At 38.5% G+C, this 20,096-nt stretch overlaps 1 protein-coding gene across 4 annotated transcripts in view; it reads right to left on the bottom strand.

Moving 5' to 3' along the window:
* LOC117434577 (speckle-type POZ protein) overlaps positions 1 to 20,096 on the bottom strand; it is a 165,419-nt gene that overhangs the window by 48,693 nt on the left and 96,630 nt on the right. For all 4 annotated transcript variants that reach the window (XM_034057158.2, XM_059002810.1, XM_034057159.2 and 1 more), the window contains one exon: positions 8,184 to 8,311. In XM_034057158.2, the coding sequence (XP_033913049.1) occupies positions 8,184 to 8,311 (128 nt within the window). The remainder of the gene's footprint in view (positions 1 to 8,183; positions 8,312 to 20,096) is intronic.

Genomic DNA, 20,096 nt, shown 5'->3' with positions numbered 1-20,096 from the left:
CAAAACACACAGCTAAAAGCACCCAAGAATGGATAAGAACAAAACATTGGACTATTCTGAAGTGGCCTTCTATGAGTCCGGATCTGAATCCTATCGAACATCTATGGAAAGAGCTGAAACTTGCAGTCTGGAGAAGGCACCCATCAAACCTGAGACAGCTGGAGCAGTTTGCTCAGGAAGAGTGGGCCAAACTACCTGTTAACAGGTGCAGAAGTCTCATTGAGAGCTACAGAAAACATTTGATTGCAGTGATTGCCTCTAAAGGTTGTGCAACAAAATATTAGGTTAGCGGTCCCATCATTTTTATCCATGCCATTTTCATTTGTTTTCTTATTTACAATATTATGTTGAATAAAAAATCAAAAGCAAAGTCTGATTTCTATTAAATATGGAATAAACAATGGTGGATGCCAATTACTTTTGTCAGTTTCAAGTTATTTCAGAGAAAATAGGGCATTCTTCGTTTTTTGTGGAGGGGTACCAACAAATTTGAGCACGTCTGTGTATATGTGTGTATATATATATATATATATATATATATATATATATATATATATATATATATATATATATATATATATATATATATATATACACACACACATACATTCAGTCACCTCCTAAATTATTGGCACCCTTGATAAAGATGAGCAAAAAAAAAAAGCTGTATAAAATAAACACAGGTAATGAGCTATATTTTATGCTCAAATATATGGGAAACCATATTCTTTTATTCTAATACAATTTCTCAGAGAAAGTTTTTTATTAGCAAGTAATAAAAAATGGTTCTCAAAAAGATAGGTGTCAGAATTATTAGCACCCCTAAAGATTGTTATAAATAAAATCAAACAAAATTAAATCTGCATTAACATTCTACTTCTTTAAGTTCATCTCAGTCTTAAGGAACTGTATTGTGGCCTTCCATGGCTTCCTGTTTCACTGGGGTATAAAAATGAGGTAACACGCATATGAAATCCATTTGTCATCCATCACCATGGGGAAAGGCAAAGAACTCACAAATGAAGAGAGACAAATGGTTGTTGACCTTCATAAATCAGGCAATGGGTACAAAACAAAAGCTAAAAAACTAAATATACCACGTACCACTATTAGGGCAATAATTAAGAAGTTCAAAACCACTGGAACAGTGGTAAACTTGCCTGGTAGAGGACACAAGTGTATCTTGCCCCCACGCATAGTGAGGCAGATGGTTCGGGAGGCAAAGGGAAATCCAAGGGCCACAGTTGGAGAATTACAGAACTTGGTTGCATCTTGGGGTCACTAAGTCTCCAAATCTACAATTAGACGCCACCTCCATGCCAATAGACATGTTAACTCTACCCAGTACCAGAACATTTTAGCCAAAAACCTGGTTGCCTCTGCCAGAAGGCTGAAACTTGGCCCTAAGTGGATCTTCCAGCAAGACAATGACCCCAAGCTCACATCAAAATCAACATTTTGCAATGGCCATCTCAGTCTCCGGACTTGAACCCCATTGAAACCCTGTGGTTTCAATTGAAGAGGGCAGTCCATAAGCGCAGACCAAAGGATATCAAGGATCTGGAAAGATTCTGTATGGAGTCTAAGATCCCTCCCAATGTGTTCTCCAATCTCATTAAACATTATAGAAAAAGACTCAGTTATCCTTGCAAGGGGAGGGTGCACAAAGCACTGAAAACAAGGGTGCCAATAATTGTGACACTTCATTTTTTTGGGAAATAAATTTATAGAAATGTGTAATTTGTGTTGATTCCATTGAATCATTAATAAAGTCAAATATATTCCACATGTTGGAAAATTACAATATAGCTCAGTACTGGTATTTATTTTATACAGTCTTTTTTGCTCATCTTTAATCAAGGGTGCCAATAATTTTGGAGGTAACCAATATATATATACATATATATATATATACACATATATATATATATATATATATATATATATATATATATACACACACACACACACACATATATATATAGAGAGAGAGAGAGAGAGAGAGAGAGAGAGAAGCCTGCATTAACTATAATTAGAGTAGCGATACGTCACCTGCCAGCCCTGCTGCTGCTTTCCCCTGTGCATGCTACAAAATACATATATATATGGTGAATTCATAATTTCATATAAAACACATACAAATTATTATATATACACACACATTTCATTTAAACTATTCCTTATAGGTCTGTACTGGGCATTACTGATCAATACACTGATGGTGATCGAATTGTCCTCCGAACATTAGCTATAAAAGATCTACATGAAAAGCACACAGCAGAACATATTTCCTTTGTTGTGCATGATGTTTAATTGTTCAATGTTTCATTTTCATTGTTATATCCAAAAGTGGTACGTAGAAAAGTTGCACGTATGTACATGTTACATTTGTTGAATTTTTAACTGTGAAACATGCATACTGATGATAACAATGTTCCCCTTAGTGCTAGAGTGTTCATACGTAACTGATTACTTGGAGAGAATTTTTTCTGTTTAAAGAAAAGGGCTTGTAACCAGGAGGTCCCCGGTTCAAATCCCACCTCAGCCACTGACTCATTGTGTGACCCTGAGCAAGTCACTTAACCTCCTTGTGCTCCGTCTTTCAGCTGATGCATAGTTCACACACCCTAGTCTCTGTAAGTCGCCTTGGATAAAGGCGTCTGCTAAATAGAAGAAGAAGAAGAAGAAGAAGAAGAAGAAGAAGAATGTAGGTTATGGTAAATATATCATGCTTTGAAGAGATGTTATTACGTTGAATGTATGGACACTAACCCATCGAGATTGTTTGGAAATGTCGCTGTTTTGAACAGTTTAAAAAAAAAAAAAGAAAAAAGTAAACTCAAACTGATGCAAAAGAAAGTTGCAACGGAGAAAAAAAAAGAAGCAGACTGCTGTCATTTTCTTTTAAGGCTGCAACGTAGGCTTTGTTGTTTCTATAGACAGGAAGTAAGTGCATTTACTGATACAGACAGATAGCTTGTCACACCGTTTTCCCCTGGAGTGCCGAGTTATCTGGAGTTTACTCTATTCCATTTTCTTTGACCTATGAACACCAATACAATAGCCTACTTGGCTAGAAAAAGACGGTATTAACTGGTATTTAATTTCGTTCGAACTGGAACATAATGAAATCGGCCATTTGGAACTTTTGGAACCAGAGCCGAAAATTCCAGTTTGGAATTCCAACGGAAACAATTCCGGTTCAAATCCCTGGCAGTATGTATGTATTTTGAACAAAGGATTACTGAACATTAACGGTAGGCTTGAGCATTTTTGTTACCACAATACTAGAGGACTGACTGAATTACAAAGCAGTGCTGTATTATTATTTCCAATAATTTTGCAAACTTGTATATCCTTTTATCCTTTGCTGTGACTGGCAGGTTGCAGTAAGAAAATGTCAGCACATTTATATTAAAAAAAAACAAAACAAAAAAAAAAACACACATTTGAGTTATTCTTCACCCATTCGACAACTTGGAATCACTTTCAGCACGCTTTTCCAAGCCTTCAACTGTCCACCAACTTCGAGACCTGCTTGTGGTACCCTCCGGGTCAATTAGAACTGTTTTAAATGACAACTACATTTTAAAATATTTTTGTATGTATGCATGTATTTCATTAAAATATATGCAGAATATTAACCTGCAATTTCTCTATTGTGGTAGTAGCAGAATATTAACCTGCAATTTCTCTATTGTGGTAGTAGCAGGTCTGAAAAAAATCAGCATAGAAATAATGCCTTGTGAATTCACAGGTTAAATAACAAATAACTACACAGTACATGGATTTTGTAGAAGGATGGCTCCACTGCAACCTCTGTTCTCCTGTGATGCCATTCTTATGAGAGGGTTAACCAGGATAAGCAGAGCTTTATCAGGCCAGAATTCTGACCCATATTAGAATTCCTTTGTTTGAACATGTCTTAATCCTGGAGAAACACCTCCATTGTCTCAGACTGTGAGCTCATACATATTTTTATTATATATATATATATATATATATATATATATATATATATATATATATATATATATATATATATATATATATATATATAATTGTATTGAAAAATAATGTGTACAAAATAATGTAATTGTATAGAAAAATAATGTGATATCTTGTAACATTTGTAAGTCACCCTGGATAAGGGCATCTGCTAAGAAATAAATAATAATAATATTAATAATAATAATAATAATGAGCATTCATGTAGTGATGTAGTTATTCCATGAATGAGGAGGGATATATAATCCATGAGGTTACAGCAATGCAGCAGTGAAAGGGTTAATTTGTATGGAACCTGTATAGACATTCAAAGAACACAGCACTGTATTACACTGTACCAAATATTAAGACAACAGCTCATAGTGTACGGTCTCTATACTTAAGTCCCATTACCTCATATTAACTCAGGTCAGAAACATATTTGGCATATTCTATTACTTATTCTATTACCCTGGAAAAATGAACAAACACACTTTGTGAACGAATTCTGAGTCATAGAACACAGATGCACACAGAGTATTTTGCCAGTATCTCACACAGTTAGCATCTGGAAAACAAAAAGTCACAATATGGTAGGAATCTTAGGTCACAGATCAAAGTGAAGAGTGCTGTGAAGATGATTATTATTATTTATTTCTTAGCAGACGCCCTTATCCAGGGCGACTTACAGTTGTTACAAGATATCACATTATACATTATTTCACATTATACAGATATCACATTATTTTTACATACAATTACCCATTTATACAGTTGAGTTTTTACTGGAGCAATCTAGGTAAAGTACCTTGCTCAAGGGTACAACAGAAGTGTCCCCCCACTGGGGATTGAACCCACAACCCTCCGGTCAAGAGTCCAGAGCCCTAACCACTACTCCACTGCTGCCCCCATGATGATTGAGGAATTTCCACCAGACTGAAAATAAGAAGTTGCCAGCTGAAATGGTTAATGAGATATTAGCAGTAGTAGGTGTGGCAGTGGATTTACAAACTCATACAGCTGCCTTCACAGGGATGCTTAACCCTTTGCGGTCCATTGTCGGACTGGGTCCGACATTGCAATTATTCCTCACAGGTCCTTTGTCGGACTGGGTCCGACATCATTATAGCAACGCAATAAAAGGGTGTTTAGTCGTTTTTTCTCCGGAAAAAGCCGAGAAAACCATTCAATGTCCGAGTGGGAGCGACAGGAGCCGAGACAAGTCGAAAAAAAAAAAAAAAAAGGAGTATCTCATGAATAGTCATACATGGTATCAGGTATCAGATAACGGGGCGTTCATAGTAAACAAGCTGGCTGAGTGCGTCAGCGCACAGAGACTATCATGGACATTTGCAGAGCTTTTTTCAGATGTTATAGTAATAAAATAATGACTTGGATCGCATTATTGAGGAGTTTGGTGATAAAACGAGTGATCCGGAGATGATCGATCGGTATGTACGACTATTATTATTATTATTATTTATTTCTTACATAGGTGAACGCTATAGCAAACGAAAGGGTGGGGCGGGGCTGGAGATGCCTAGTGAGTGCTTTGTTGATATGCAGGGCCATTTAAACCCGTTTGACTGTGAAAAAAAATACTTTTAAACAGCGCGTATAAAATTAACTGCGCGTGTGAAAATTAATTAGACCTGGCGTGCCTGACGTGCAGTTAATAAATGGACTGCAAAGGGTTAATTAACTAGTAAAAGTATATTGACAGCTTTATGATGAAGTATCTAAAACCTAAGGGTGCCAATTCTTACGGATACCAGTGTTAGTACAGCCTCCATGTATATAATTCAAATAGACGTTATACACACCAAGACAAAAATCCATGAGAGAGAGAGAGAGAGAGAGAGAGTGAGAGAGTGAGTGTACAGGGTTTCATAACTGTGAAACACAAAATTAATTACTTAAAACGGTGACATTATTTGGATCCAGCACCGTTTATTAGATTAATAAAATAAAATTGCTTGAATGAGCTGCTGGTTGTTTACCCCAAAACAGGAGTAAAAATGCAGGGCTCCAGAGTGGCTCAATTTAGTACCATCTGCTCAGCAATAGACTTCAAAGGACTCGCTTCCAGACTCATTTGCACTTGAGCAGGCCAGCACAAACCCAAGACTGATTTTACTAAAGCTGGATGATATTCAGGTTGCTTGTTTAAAACAACGTGTGTGTGTGTGTGTGTGTGTTCGTGGGTATCTGCTTCTTGGCAGTGACCCACAATCACGATCAGTTTTATACTTAAATATAACTCCTAGATGTCTCTTTATTCCATTCTGCCATGGTTCAGATTCCCCAGCAAATGGGTGTGTTTCTGACATCAAGATCTGTTATAGCTCACAAAACAAAAGATGAAATTATAAAAAGGAGACTGCCCATCCACCCTAAGGGTTATAACAAAGTTGAAACTTTTAACATATTGTGAATGTCTCTAAGCAATTAAAAAAGCCGTCCATTAGAATACGGTTTCTTTTTTATGATATACTCCAATATTATAAGGTGACCATGTGCACACCATATAAATACTGAATAAATAACCTTGGACTGTACATATCCAGCTCTATATTTGACATGCGTATCTTTGACGGTGGTTAAATGTTTAGTAATCATTTTAAATGGACACTGCATCTTAAGAATGGCAGACAAAACACACAATTTTGAAATATGGGTTTGTGGGTGATGAAAATGGAAGGGTTGGATTTTTTTTCTCCTTTTAAGAAATGTTTAGCAAAAAAAAAAAAAAAAAAAAGTTAATCTTCAGATTAGTGAAAATCAAAGTGTGAATTGTGCTGCCCCAGATTCTGGTTTCAGATGATTGCACTATGCCCTGGGCCCACACCACCCCCCCTACAAAGAACAGGACTCATTTCTATTGACTTTCCTGCTTTCTTTGTTTTATTAGATTGTATTTCTCTTTCTTCTTCTTTTTTTTTTTTTTTAAATCAGAGCTCTTTCCATGGCTTATAACACGGTCTGTTAGGATTGACTGGTCAGTAGAGTATGTTTTTCAGACATAAATACAATATTGTCCTATGACTTTTTTTCCCCCCATTACCCTGAGTTCAAGTATACATTTCTCCAGACATACAGTGACATTGATTTCTGGAGAGGAGAAGGAAGTTCTGCACCCAAAATGTTCTGTTTGATTGATGTAGAGAGTTTGGGAGGCTAAGTCTGGACAACAGAAGCTCCAATCAACTGACTATTGTCCAAAAAAAAAATGTTGCCATCGTGATCACTTTGTGATTGTACCGGCTTTGAGTACATGTTCTTGATTTTAATGTGTTGAAAAACTGGGAGGCATCTGCAATTGTGGCATCACAGCGTGGGCAGTTTGACCCTGCATAGGATAATTTATACCTCACAGGTGTTGAAAAAGAAACCCACAGAATAGCATCACACTCAAGTTTCATCAAATTCCCTGCATATGCACTAACCACAGCAACAAAATGCCCATGCAGTTTTTCACCATGGTTGGTGAGCGGCTCACTTAAGTTGTTCAGGAGGACAGAACTCATACACAAGTACGTTCCTTCTCAAGCACAAGAAGTTGATGCATTTTTGAAGCAGTAACCCAAACCTTCATTGCTGAAGATATTTTATACACATGCTCATCATACAAAAAGGTATGAAAAGTTACTGCAATGTATTCTAGGGGTGTAACGATGAATCGGGATACATTCTTTACATGACATCCATCATTAAATTAATCATTTGATCTTATTATGCGTAAGCACTATCAGGACCATCACGTGTATTGTAATACAACAATATGCATGTCGTGATGCGTATCTTATCACACCCCTAGTTTACTCTCACGGCACTGAGACAAACCTCTACAAGATACACAGGAAGGCAATGCTAAAGTCTGCTCGGAACGGAGAAATACTAAGAGAAACTTTATACATTCAAGTGATACACATTTTAAAATTGAAGAGAGTTCTGGTTAAAACTGTTTTGCATTGAATTAATTTAGTTTCTTTCAGTATTTATAAACTTAGCACTATTGTTTATGTAGTTTATTTGGATGAAATATTCTCTCAGTTGAACATGGGTGGTTCTCAAGATATAGATACAAATATAAGCTTGATGATGGATCTGTGGGGGGTTTCGAGGGAACTGTTACATTGGAAACACTTGAGCAGTGGTGCTAATCCAACCGTATCAAACAAGAGTGAAACTAATACCTCACAGAAGAGGGTGAGCTTATCGTCTGGCAGGAGTCCATTGGCCTCGTCCAAAAGGAAATCCCTTCGAATGAACTTCTTGAAGCCCCAGTCCTTCCCTTGCACAAACCGGTATGCCCGCTGGCTCTCTGAAGAACAAAACAAGAAGAAAGAGTTATCAACGACTCTTTTTAAAGGATTAAATTATATCTTTTAGGAGGTGAGGTGCGAACACATTTTTGTTTGGTGGACTTCTAAAAACAGGGACCCCCCAACCCCCAACTGAGAAATAGGCAAACCATGAACATGAAAGAAACTGCAGTGAAAGTAGATGTTTTATATACATTATCACAAGGCTGATCTCTCACAAGAACAGCAAAAGTATATACTGTAGTGTTCAAAAGTTTGGAAACAAAAAATTAATTTACAGCAAGACTAGGGGTGGGGATTGTATTGCCCATTTTTTCTCACTCGGACCTGTTACTAAAAAGTAATTCATTAAAATCCCTAGCATATTTTTAAAGAGGAGGCAATGATCTATTCAGGGATACCAAGATATTTAGTGAGCAAGTCGTCTGAGTGAAGTTATCCGGCAACAAATTCCCCATCCCCCGTTTTACTGCTTTCCTAGAAAAAAAAAGAACATTTCGGGGTACCATTCTCACGTGAAATGTCTTGCTCATTAAAATATTTAAAATACTTTTAAAGAGGAGACAATTATCTATTCAGAGATAACAGGGTATTGAGTAAGTTAAGGATCTGAGTGAGGAAAAATGGGCAATACAATCCCCACCACTAGGCATTCTGTAAATCAGTTGTTGTTTCCTTATTTCTGTACATTAAGTAATTTGTTTTACAAACGAGAAGTGCGTGTAAAAGATCCACCACCCCATATAGCATGTTTAAACAATAAAATTGTCATTCATAAGAAAGTTTGTTAACACAGGAATGCAAATTTCCGATCTGGTCATCTCTGCATGAATGGTCAATCTTGGATTCATCACTCTAGTCACTCACTATAGTTTTTTGATGCCAACAAATATTTAGTCCACAGAGGACCATCTGCATCTGCCAGTGCCGGGCTTGTGCAGCGTTCCCCCAGTGGAGCAGAACGTCCTCCCTGTCAGGCAAAACAAATGCTGAAAATGCAACTGTCTCCAAATGAAACATGTACTGCACAGCCCAGCCTGCTTTCCTTAATTATAATAAATGATGCAGTAAGTGTTTTCATGTTGCTTAAACCAGTCATCTCTTGCAACCTGTTGTCAGTTATTGTTGTCTGTTTGGAACTATTTGCATGATGAAAGCATTTGTTTATTGTTATTTAATTACTTTCATTTATAGCTCATTGCAGCAGGTTGTTAATAAAAAAGTCTACCCTCCAAACACATTGATAATGGGCAATTTTAATAGTCTGCTATGGTGGAGGCATAATTAGTTTTAGTTTTTTTTTCTATGCAACCATTCACTTAACATAACTGGCTGTAGGTCTAACACAGAGCTGGCTCATTGAGCTCCACAATATGGATCTTTTCTAAGGTGAAACACAGTGTAAGGCTATTAATAGATTTGAATAGACTGCAGGTGTCTTTGGTGGGAGCAAGTGCAGTCAAAATGCATCAGAACTCAAGTGTTTAAACATGTTTAATGAGCACAATAATAAACATATTGCAGTCTGGTTAAACCTCTTTTTTTCATTCTACTATTTAGTCAGATTTTTTTTTTTTGTAAACCATTATTTGAGGTTGCAGTACTCTATCTCGTGGTGATGATTATAATTTTTTTGTATGGCTATTTTATCCAAACAGGTTGGACAACTGTGATCCCACAGGTCAGAAAACATTGTAATCGCTGAGCTGTGCCATCAAATCACAGTGAACACACCATTGAAATTAATTGCTTGGTTTGCCATAGGGTCTGCTTGTCGAGTAAGCGAACAGGCTTATTACAATACTTCTTGCACACTTTGTCATCTTCCATCTTGACAGGGTGCGTGCAGATTTATCATCACCTGCTAAGTATTACCACTGACTGGGGTTAAGATAAGCAAGAGGAAACAACAACCCATCTACTTACTGCAGCAGTCAGCGGGCCAAGCCACCAGCTGAAAATGACCCAAATGAGGTTTGCTTTCCTCTCTGGTACGGTTGGACAATAATGACATTTTCAAGTACTGATTATTAGATACAAATTATCAAGACAAATCACAATTATCTTGAAACCAGTTTTAACTCCCACTTGTCCCTTGGACACTATTTCTTGGTCTGCTTTTTGCTTCTTGGCTTTTTAAAATAAAGCCAAACCCCTGTTCTTTCCCCCAACAGAGGTGGGAATGTACTAGTCATTTTCTGATGCCCAGCATCATGGCACTCTCTGTATGGATAAGATGGATGTAGAGATGAACATAACATCTCGGTGGCAGTGGCACTGCTCCTTCGTAGCTTTATTTTAGAGAAGTGTCAGAAGCATGATTATCGCAGATAATATAATTAGCGTAACAAATTTTCAGTACGACATAATTCGGACTAAACAAATTGATATTACTGCAACAACTCTAGACAGATCTACTTGGGTCAGCATTTCATCATTTTCTGTTGTGAAAGGAAAACACACGAGCAATGTTACATTTATGTGAAACCTGGTAGAATTCAATTACAGTCCTAAAATTAACCTTTTGATTTATTTTTCATCCGTTTTAAGTCACATTGGCAGTTTTATTTTCCAGCCACAAAAAAATAATGATGTAAATTGCATCCTGGAGGAGTAAACAGATTTGATAGATAGGCGCCGTGGTCTCAATGCTGCTATACTTTTAAATCAATTTCAATAAATCCTGTAAATCAATATTCTTGTACTCTGAGCTGTCACAGAGTTCTCCCAGGACTGATTTCCTCCAGTCTGCTGGGAGAGGATGACAAAGACCCAAGGGATGCAGCCGAAATACCCTGGAAGAAAAATATTTGTACAACTGAACACTAGAATAAGGTTCAGCCTGCAATGTCTGTCTCATTCTGTCAGTATATCTGTCTCCATTATAGCAGACAAATGTCTCTGGTCTATCAACTGGGTTGGAAAACTTCAGCGTTTCACTCTTCAACAATTCAGATACCGTAGCAGTTTATAAAAGTCAGTGAGGGGCACTGGGCACAGTGGTTAAACATCGGAAATGGGAGCCAGGGGAAAAATACCAATACTTAATGCTGAAATGGGATCCAGATGATGTGCTCAGGGTCTAATGATACTAAACACAATATGCATCAAAATATGCAGATCGCAATACGATATGCACCACAATACAAGCGATGGTCCTCAAGGGCTACTTGTAGGATGCACAATACGATCAAATGATCATTTAAATGGTGGACTATTTTGTTAACACTGGAACGGCCGTGGTTATATTCATACCTAAATGAGTTTAAACATCAATATTAAAATGATACAAAAATAGTTTTATTCAAGCAGATCATACAACCACAGCGCTTTAATTTTGAAGCGCTGTGGCTAACTTCAAGATTAAATCTCTCCTACTGATATTTTCCCCAGTGCATTCCTTGTACAAAACGAAGGAATTGATGGTTGCCAGGTCCAGTAGAGATAACAGGCTTGTCTATAAAAATAAAATAGAATATTGTAGGTTATATTCAAAATAAAAAAAAAAAGTATTGTAAAAGGCAGTCAAAATGACTGCTTTGGCAGTTCTAGGTGGGTGGGATTATAACTTCCTTATTTTTGTGATCATGCCTTTCAAATGCCTTCAGGGTATTTAACACATGTATTTTGGAAAAGTCATAAAACGGACAACTGCATAACTTTCGGACATGCAAGTAATTTAAATTTGAAAGCCTCAAACCATCCTAATTACTGCCGTGGCAGTTCTAGTGTTAAAAGACAAAGATTAATCCCAGAGGGAGCGTTGCATTGGCTCTGGCGCTCCTGCAGGTTAGGGAGGCAAAACCACCAGAGTGTGTTTCTCCTCATCGTGCTACAAAGGATCCTACTAGCCAGAAGCCTGGTGAGCTCAGGGGGACACCTACAGGGCTGAACTTTCTCCTCCAGAGGCCAAAAAAAGACAAAGTTTAAATGAGATAGTATTCATACCATTTAAAAAGCACAAGTATTCTTCATTCAAGAACCATTCGGTAAACTACAATACATACATTACAATATATCATGTAAAGACAGTACGATTCATCGATACACAATGAATAGTCACACCCCTAGTGCACAGTGCTGTCTCAAGGATTTAGGTGATACCAAAACAGTAACTTAATGTCTGTACTCACTTGTTTGTTGCCTCATTCTGCTGAATGGTTATTCTATGCAGCTGATGACTGCAATGAACTCAGCATGTTCATATTTTAACTATTTTGCAAGTCTGGAATTGGTGACGGCATCTCTAATTGTGTATAGTTGTAAAAAGTTCTGAATCTGACAAAGAAAAAAAAAGTTCTCTAAATGCAGATTCTTTTTGAAACAGATAGAATTTTCATTTTTAGTTTTTTCTTGAGGAACACAAAGTGATCTAGAAGTCCTGGTTTGAGCGCACTTCTCTGTGCCGTTACCACATCTTCAGCAATGGAGAACAGTCCGTCAGCAGAAATTGGTCCCTGGGATGAACAGGTAATGCTTTGCTAGCGCGCACAGATGTTGCAGATCGTTTTGAATGATTTTATGTCTAGTGTAGCTTGTGCATATCGAGTTATCGTACCTTCACGATCTGACGGCATCTGTAACTGTGATGGCGATGATGTGCTGTCGATCTGATGGTGTCATGGACACTCAGATTGGTTGTATTCCCTGAATACTTGATTCGATTCTTACACATTTTACAGAAATGAGGTGAGTCCACACTAGATTTTAAACCAGCCAGAGCATTCTGAATTTCGCCATCACCCTGATGAGATTATTAGCATTAATATAACCCGCCTCCGGTCAGCTTCCATTTTTCTCGGCTGCCGCCGGACTTGACAAAAGCATTCTTAACACAGCGATTGGTAGATGAGGCTGCTAGAGTACTAATATTATCTAATTATCAGTATAGACACAAATTAAATGTTTGTTACCATATCAAATTTTACTTAAATAAAAATAAATAAACAATGCATCGATACAGGGGTCACAGTATCGATAATCGTATCGTCAAGAAAGAAAAATCAAGGTTCAGAGTGTGAATTGATGAATCAGCACACCCCTAACGCAGAAGAGGGCTAATCTATTGTGATTAGAGAAGAGAATTAATAGAAATGAAAAGTTTAACCAAAATAAGTGGGACCACAATCAAGAAACCTCCTCAAATACGATGCAACCTCTTTACCCTTACAAGTAAGTATGGCAGTGCAACATAGCAGATTACTGCACACAACTGGACAGGTTACCGGATAATCAAGCTTGATATAGTGCAAAACATTTGCTTTATTCAAGGACTAGAATAACAGATTACAAATCACTACTCCAAACTGGTTAGGATGTGTGAGAGTCCAATGTATTTGGGTAGGACAATTGATTTTATAAAAAACTCTCTCATAGCTAAAACCTCTGCATTAATCCACCATGCTCCCCAGCCCCTGTATAACTTCTGCATTGAAGCGGATGTCAATACAAGTCCTTAAAAACACTCAATTATTTTCCTTTTACAGCAAATTCATTTGCTACTTGAGGGGCCATAAAACATAGGTAATGGAATGTAATCTGACAGCATGGAGAATAAAAAAGTCAGGAGGAAACCGGGCTACTTGCTGCTTCTAGACAACAAATGAACAAACTAGTCATACAGCATTCAACTACAATCCATCAAAGCTACCTTAAATCAGTATAGTGACAACATCTGACAGCAACCCATACATTACACTCCCAACAAATATTCAGCTATTAGTGCTGGGATACACATGCGTTTTCCATGTTCAAATATTCTTTAATTTAGAATAAACTGGAAAACAAAAGTATTATGTATACTGCATTACAGTAAAATAAAAAATCTCAGGTGTAAAACCCGGTACCTCAAACGCCTGTTAAAGAAAGGAGAGAAACACTCTTCTGTGCAGTGGAAGGTGGTATTTATTACACATATCATTTAGGCATTGCTTTCCTTTGCATGGCATCTTTTTGAAAGTAATCTATAAATTCTGTTGTGTGAACGATGGTCATTTTGGCCACCAAAAGCATTTGCTTGCTGAATATTCGTCGCTGCATTATACAAACCCCACTGAGACTTGAGCTATCTCTTATTGTGATCAGACTGCCACTCTCCGCTCGAAATGGAAAATCCAGCAGATTGACATCATTCTTTCAAACATGGCCTTGGTAAACAATACAAAATGAAAGCCGCCTTTTGGAGACCGGTCACTGAATGATACAAGTTCATTCACTCACCAAAACAAATCAGCAGCATTTCACTGTTAATGATACTTATCTGTCTGACCTGGAGGGAAGCTGTGCATGAAACAACTCACCTGTTTTTTTTCATGAGATTGAAATGAACCAAAGAATGTAGTCTTAATAGTCTCTTAATTGAATCAACCCCTGTATGTGATCAAAATGAATGAGTACACATGAACTAAACAGGACTCACAGACAAAATAGACTTAAATCAAAAGATTTCACTAAGTTATAAGTTTTATTTATCAATACATAGGGCTGCAATGAAGGGTACATTTTGACCTTCGAAGGTTCAGAACACATTACCGAAGGAAGGTTCGAACCATTGACGGTACTAATTTGCATAATTTACTGGCGACGTCATCATAGCTACTTGTTTATATTTGATTGAAATATGAAGATTACCTGTAATATGGTTTCTTTATTGGGTGATGAACTCCACACAATGTGAACTTCCCGGTCTCCATGTCGCTTGGGTCAGGAGAAAAGAACCAGATCTCTTTCCCAGAGATCCTTTTTATAATCCTCATTGGTGCCAAATATGTGCTCCTCCTCCATAAAACCCCCACCTTGTAGACAAGTCAGGTTGTCCAAATTTCACCAAAGTAAACCAAACAAGAAAAAATAGTAATGAAAAGAGAAGGGGGACAGGAGGGTGGGATATAGGTGTGTGGAGTTCATCACCCAATGAAGAAACCATATTACAGGTAATTTTCGCATTCTTACCTTGTATGATGAACTCCACACAAGGTGAACTATACCAAAGTATGTAGACTGAAGGGTGGTAGGTAAGATGCTAGTAGAAGAAACCGCAGATAAAACTGAATGAGTAAAGTTAGGTTGAGAGCAAGATACATTGCAGTTATAGTGTTTGATAAAAGTACGGAAAGATGCCCAAGTGGCAGAATTGCAAATGTCCTGAATCAAAACAGATTTTAATTTTGCCCAAGTAGTAGTCACTCCTCTTACTGAGTGGGCTTTGATGGGGTTTGGAACTGTTTTGCTGTCAAGCCTGTAACAGAACTCAATGCATGATGTTATCCAGCGCGAAATCGTCTGTTTAGAGACAGGTTTCCTGTTGTCTGGTGAGTTGAAGGAGATAAAAAGTTGCCCTGATTGGTCTGCTACCGATGGTCCTGTGGATGTAGAAGTTTAGGGCTCTTCTGACATCTATAAGATGAAGTCTAGCCTCTTCCCTTGATTTGTGAAGTTTTGGGTAGAAATCTGGAAATGTTATGGTTTGATTTATATGGAATTCAGTTACCACCTTTGGTAAGAATTGAGGACTAGTTCTGCGCACAATCCTGTCCTTAAAGGACTGAAAATATGGCGCTTCAATAACCGGTGCTTGAAGCTCGCTTACCCTTCTTGCCGATGTCACTGCCATCAAGAATGCTGTTTTCCATGTCAGATACATCATGTCACAAGTTGCCATGGGCTCAAATAGGGGACCTATGAGCTTATTATGTACCAGACTGAGCAGCAACATGTACCTTAATAGAGGACAGAGAGAGACCCTTATGGAATAAGAGGCTGAGGTAAGATAGAAATTCTGAGATGGGAATGTTTGAATGGTGTAAGGATTTTGATTTTTTGATTTGCACCAGAAAACAAACTCCCTTCATTTACCTGTATAGGTTTGAAAGGTGGATGGGTTTTTTTCAATTGTTGCCATTGAAAAAGTGCTCCCCCTGTTCTGAGATAACGGGTCAGGTTTTAGTGGAAAGTGCATGGGTCTTGTCTCGGTTAGTTGTAGAATCTCCGAGAACCAATACCTTTTGGGCCAGTAGGGGGCTACTAATATGAGACTGGCTCTGTCTCTTATTACCTTCCTGAGTACTCTGGTATTAGAGGTAAGGGCGGGTATGCATACATCAGGTCGTTTGACCATGAAATGGACAGTCTGCTGCTATTGCTGCCTCCTGGTGAAACCGGGAGCAAAAGCAGCTGGGTATTTTTTGCTGTTGCAAACAGGTCTATTTTCGGGTGACCTAGTTCATTGAATACCCACTATAGGATGTCTGGCCAAATCCTCCATTCGTGGGGTGCCATTACTCCACTGAGTAGGTCTGCCTCACCGTTGTCGAGTCCTGGTAAATAAGTTGCCCTTATAGAGATGTCCTGTGTTCTGAACCAGTTCCAGATGTTCATGGCTAAAGTGCAGAGGTCCCATGATCTTGTGCCTCCCTGATGGTTTATGTACTTTACTGCTGTGGTGTTGTCTGTGAGGATCAGTACTGTTTGTTTCAATATTAGTGCCAGGGGGATTGCTAAGAGCTCCAAATAATTTATGTTTTGGTGACCACATATCTTGGACCTGAGCGTCTGCTAGGTGTGCTCCCCACCCCAACAGGGAGGCGTCTGTATATAGACGGAGAGTAGACGGATGTGGAGATAGTGGCATGCATACCCGAGATGAAAGCTACCACCATCTGGCTTCTGTGGCTGCCCCTGTGGAGACCTTGATGCGCTGGGAGTCTGGCACGGTGTGGTTCCAAGAAGAAAGGAGGCACCTCTGTGTGTGTTCATATGTATTATTATTTAATACAAGGCGACTTACAGAGACTAGGGTGTGTGAACTATGCATTAGCTGCAGAGTCACTTACAATTACGTCTCACCCGAAAGACGGAGCACAAGGAGGTTAAGTGACTTCCTCAGGGTCACACAATGAGTCAGTGGCTGAGGTGGGATTTGAACCGGGAACCTCCTGGTTACAAGCCTGTTTCTTTAATCACTGGACCACACAGCCTCACACGCCGCATCTTTTACTAGGAAGACTGATGCTGCCATGTGCCCCAGAAACTGCCGATAGGAACGTGCTGTTATTCTGGCCACTATTTTGAAATGTTTTGCGATGTGTCGGATTGTAGCAGCTCTTTCTTCTGTGAGGTAGACTCTTCCTGAGATTGTATTGAACTGTGCTCCTAGGAAGATTAGAGACTGTGTTGGGGTGAGACTTCTCTTCGTTGACCAGTAAGCCCAAGGCAGAGTACCTTGTCTTTGTGTTCCAAAGCCTTTTCTCTGGAAGGAGCTCTTACCAGCCAGTTGTCTATGTATGGATAGACGTGGATGCTCATGCCCCGGAGATGTGAAGTTACCACAGCCATTACCTTGGTAAATACCCTGGAGGCTGTGGAGATCCCAAAAGGAAGTACTTTGAACTGGAATTCGCAGTTTTTGATGGAGAATGTGAGATATTTTCTGTATTCCTTGTGTATAGGAAGATGAAAGTAGGCATCTTTGAGATCTATAGAAATCAACCAGTCCCCTGGTTGAACTGCCTTGATGATAATGGCTACTGATACCATCTTGAATTTTTCTGAAAGAATAAAACTGTTCAGGTTCCTGAGGTCTAGAATAGGCCTGAATTTCCCGTTTTTCTTTTGTATCAGAAAGTATCTTGAGTAATGGCCCTGGGTCTGTGAAGATAAGTGGACCTCTTCTATGGCATGGGAATGCAGCATATTTGTTATTTCTTCTTAAAGGCAGATTCTCCTTAGCCTTGACTAGTCTAAATCTGTCTGGATGATGCCTGTTGATGGTGGTAAAACCTGGAACGGAATCCTGTAACCCTGTTGAATAAGCCTCAGGACCCAGGGGTCTGATGTAATTTTTTCCCAGCTGGTTAAAAAATGGGACATCTTTCCTCCTTGGCAGTGGATGGGGTTGGAAGGCTGAGAAAATGTCAGGAGGAGGTAGACAGTCTACCTCCCTCTTTATAATAGCCACGTCCTGTTCTACGTGGTCTGAACTCCTGGCCATGTTGAAAGTGGCCCTACCTGTTGAACCATGGTTGAGGTGGCTGGTTTCTGAATGGCCTTTGTCTATCGAAAAACCTGTTGCACATAATGTCAAAGTGAAAAATAAAATCTACAAATTGTTCTAAATTAATTACAAATACAAAACATAAAATAATTGATTGCATAATTATTCACCCCCTTGAGTCAATATTAGGTAGAGGCACCTTTGGCAGCAATTACAGCCATGAGTCTATTTGGATAAGTCTCTACCAGCTTTGCACATCTGGACACTGCAATTTTTGCCCATTCTTCTTTGCAAAATTGCTCAAGCTCCGTCAAGTAGGATGGGGACCTTTGGTGAACAGCAATTTTCAACTCTTTCCACATATTCTCAAATCGGATTGAGGTCCGGGCTTTGACTGGGCCACTCCAGGACATTGACCTTTTTGTTTTTAAGCCACTCCAGTGTGGCTTTGGCTGTATGTTTGCGGTCATTGTCCTGCTGGAAGATGAATCTTCTCCCAGGTCTCTTGCAGTCTTCAGCAGGTTTTCCTCCAGGATTTCTCTGTACTTTAGAGTTGCCATGTATAACGATTTGGTAGTGGATTTTAATACAACAACTTTTGTTTACGTAATATGCATTATACAAATCAAAAGATCCATTTTGCATGTGAGTGACATTTAAATGTGTGATTTATAGTCAAACGGTTTCTGTTGTCTCTAACCAGCTGAAACACCATCCGACTCATTTGCTTTCTTGTTTACCTGCATATATTTATATTATTATTATTATTATTATTAAACCTTTATTTTTCTAGGAAATCACATTATATACACTAGTGTGCACATTCATTAGAAAGTCCCATTGCTTCTGTTTTGATTTGTTGTGCATATGAAATCAAACCACTAAAACTAAAAATCTTGGAAAATTGTTGAAATGACTTTAGTAGACCATGCATGCAATTCATTTAAAATAGTGAGAGAAAGGGAGCATAGCCACAAATGGTAAAATGACAGAGACTTGTCAGAAGTTGTTTAAGATGCCTAATTTTCCCACATGAGTTGCCTATTGTTTCTAGATCACTGATTAGGAAATTGAATTGGAATTCTCACAACCAGTTTTTCATGCAGGTAAGGATATAAAATGACAAATCTTGGCGTTTTAACGACTGTGCACACTACTGTATGTCTTATCTCGTTAAGTGGCAAAACCTGACAAGGTTTCAGGATGTGTCAATGAAGACCCCGAATCAGCTCAAATTAAAGACTTTACTCCTAAAGGTGATTATTACGCTATTTTGTGTTCTATTTAAAAAAAAACAAAAAAAAAAAAACACAAGGAACCTCAACTTAGTTAAATCACCTAATAATACCACTATGAATTTATGAGCTGAGGCCTTAAAAACACACCGCTTTACTGCTGCTCATATTTAATAAACCAAGTGACAAGCACATATGAGCTTAAACAGCACCCCATATTGCCATTTTTTTAAAAGCATAAATGTGTTCCTATGGCTTGTTGTGTGCCAGTACTAAACATCAGCACTCAACATCAGCATGTGTGGATACCCCCCAAACTAAGTGATTAAAATAAAAATGGCAAGAATAGAGGGAGCCATCTCACTGGCTAACAAGTGTTCCAACCTGCAAAATCGGCATCCCAGCACAGCGTGGGACTTTTAGAACCAACCATTCTGCCCAATTCACTGGACAACCCATTCACTTTGGTAGGGCTGGGGCAGGTAGAGGGGCAAGCACAGGAACACACTCCGCATGTCCAGGCTGCTTATCGACACTCTACTTCTCCTTGTGATGAAC

Source organism: Acipenser ruthenus, chromosome 28 (genome assembly GCF_902713425.1).
Source record: "Acipenser ruthenus chromosome 28, fAciRut3.2 maternal haplotype, whole genome shotgun sequence".
In the NCBI taxonomy this organism is placed as follows: domain Eukaryota; kingdom Metazoa; phylum Chordata; class Actinopteri; order Acipenseriformes; family Acipenseridae; genus Acipenser; species Acipenser ruthenus.
This window is presented reverse-complemented; position numbering and strand designations above follow the sequence as displayed.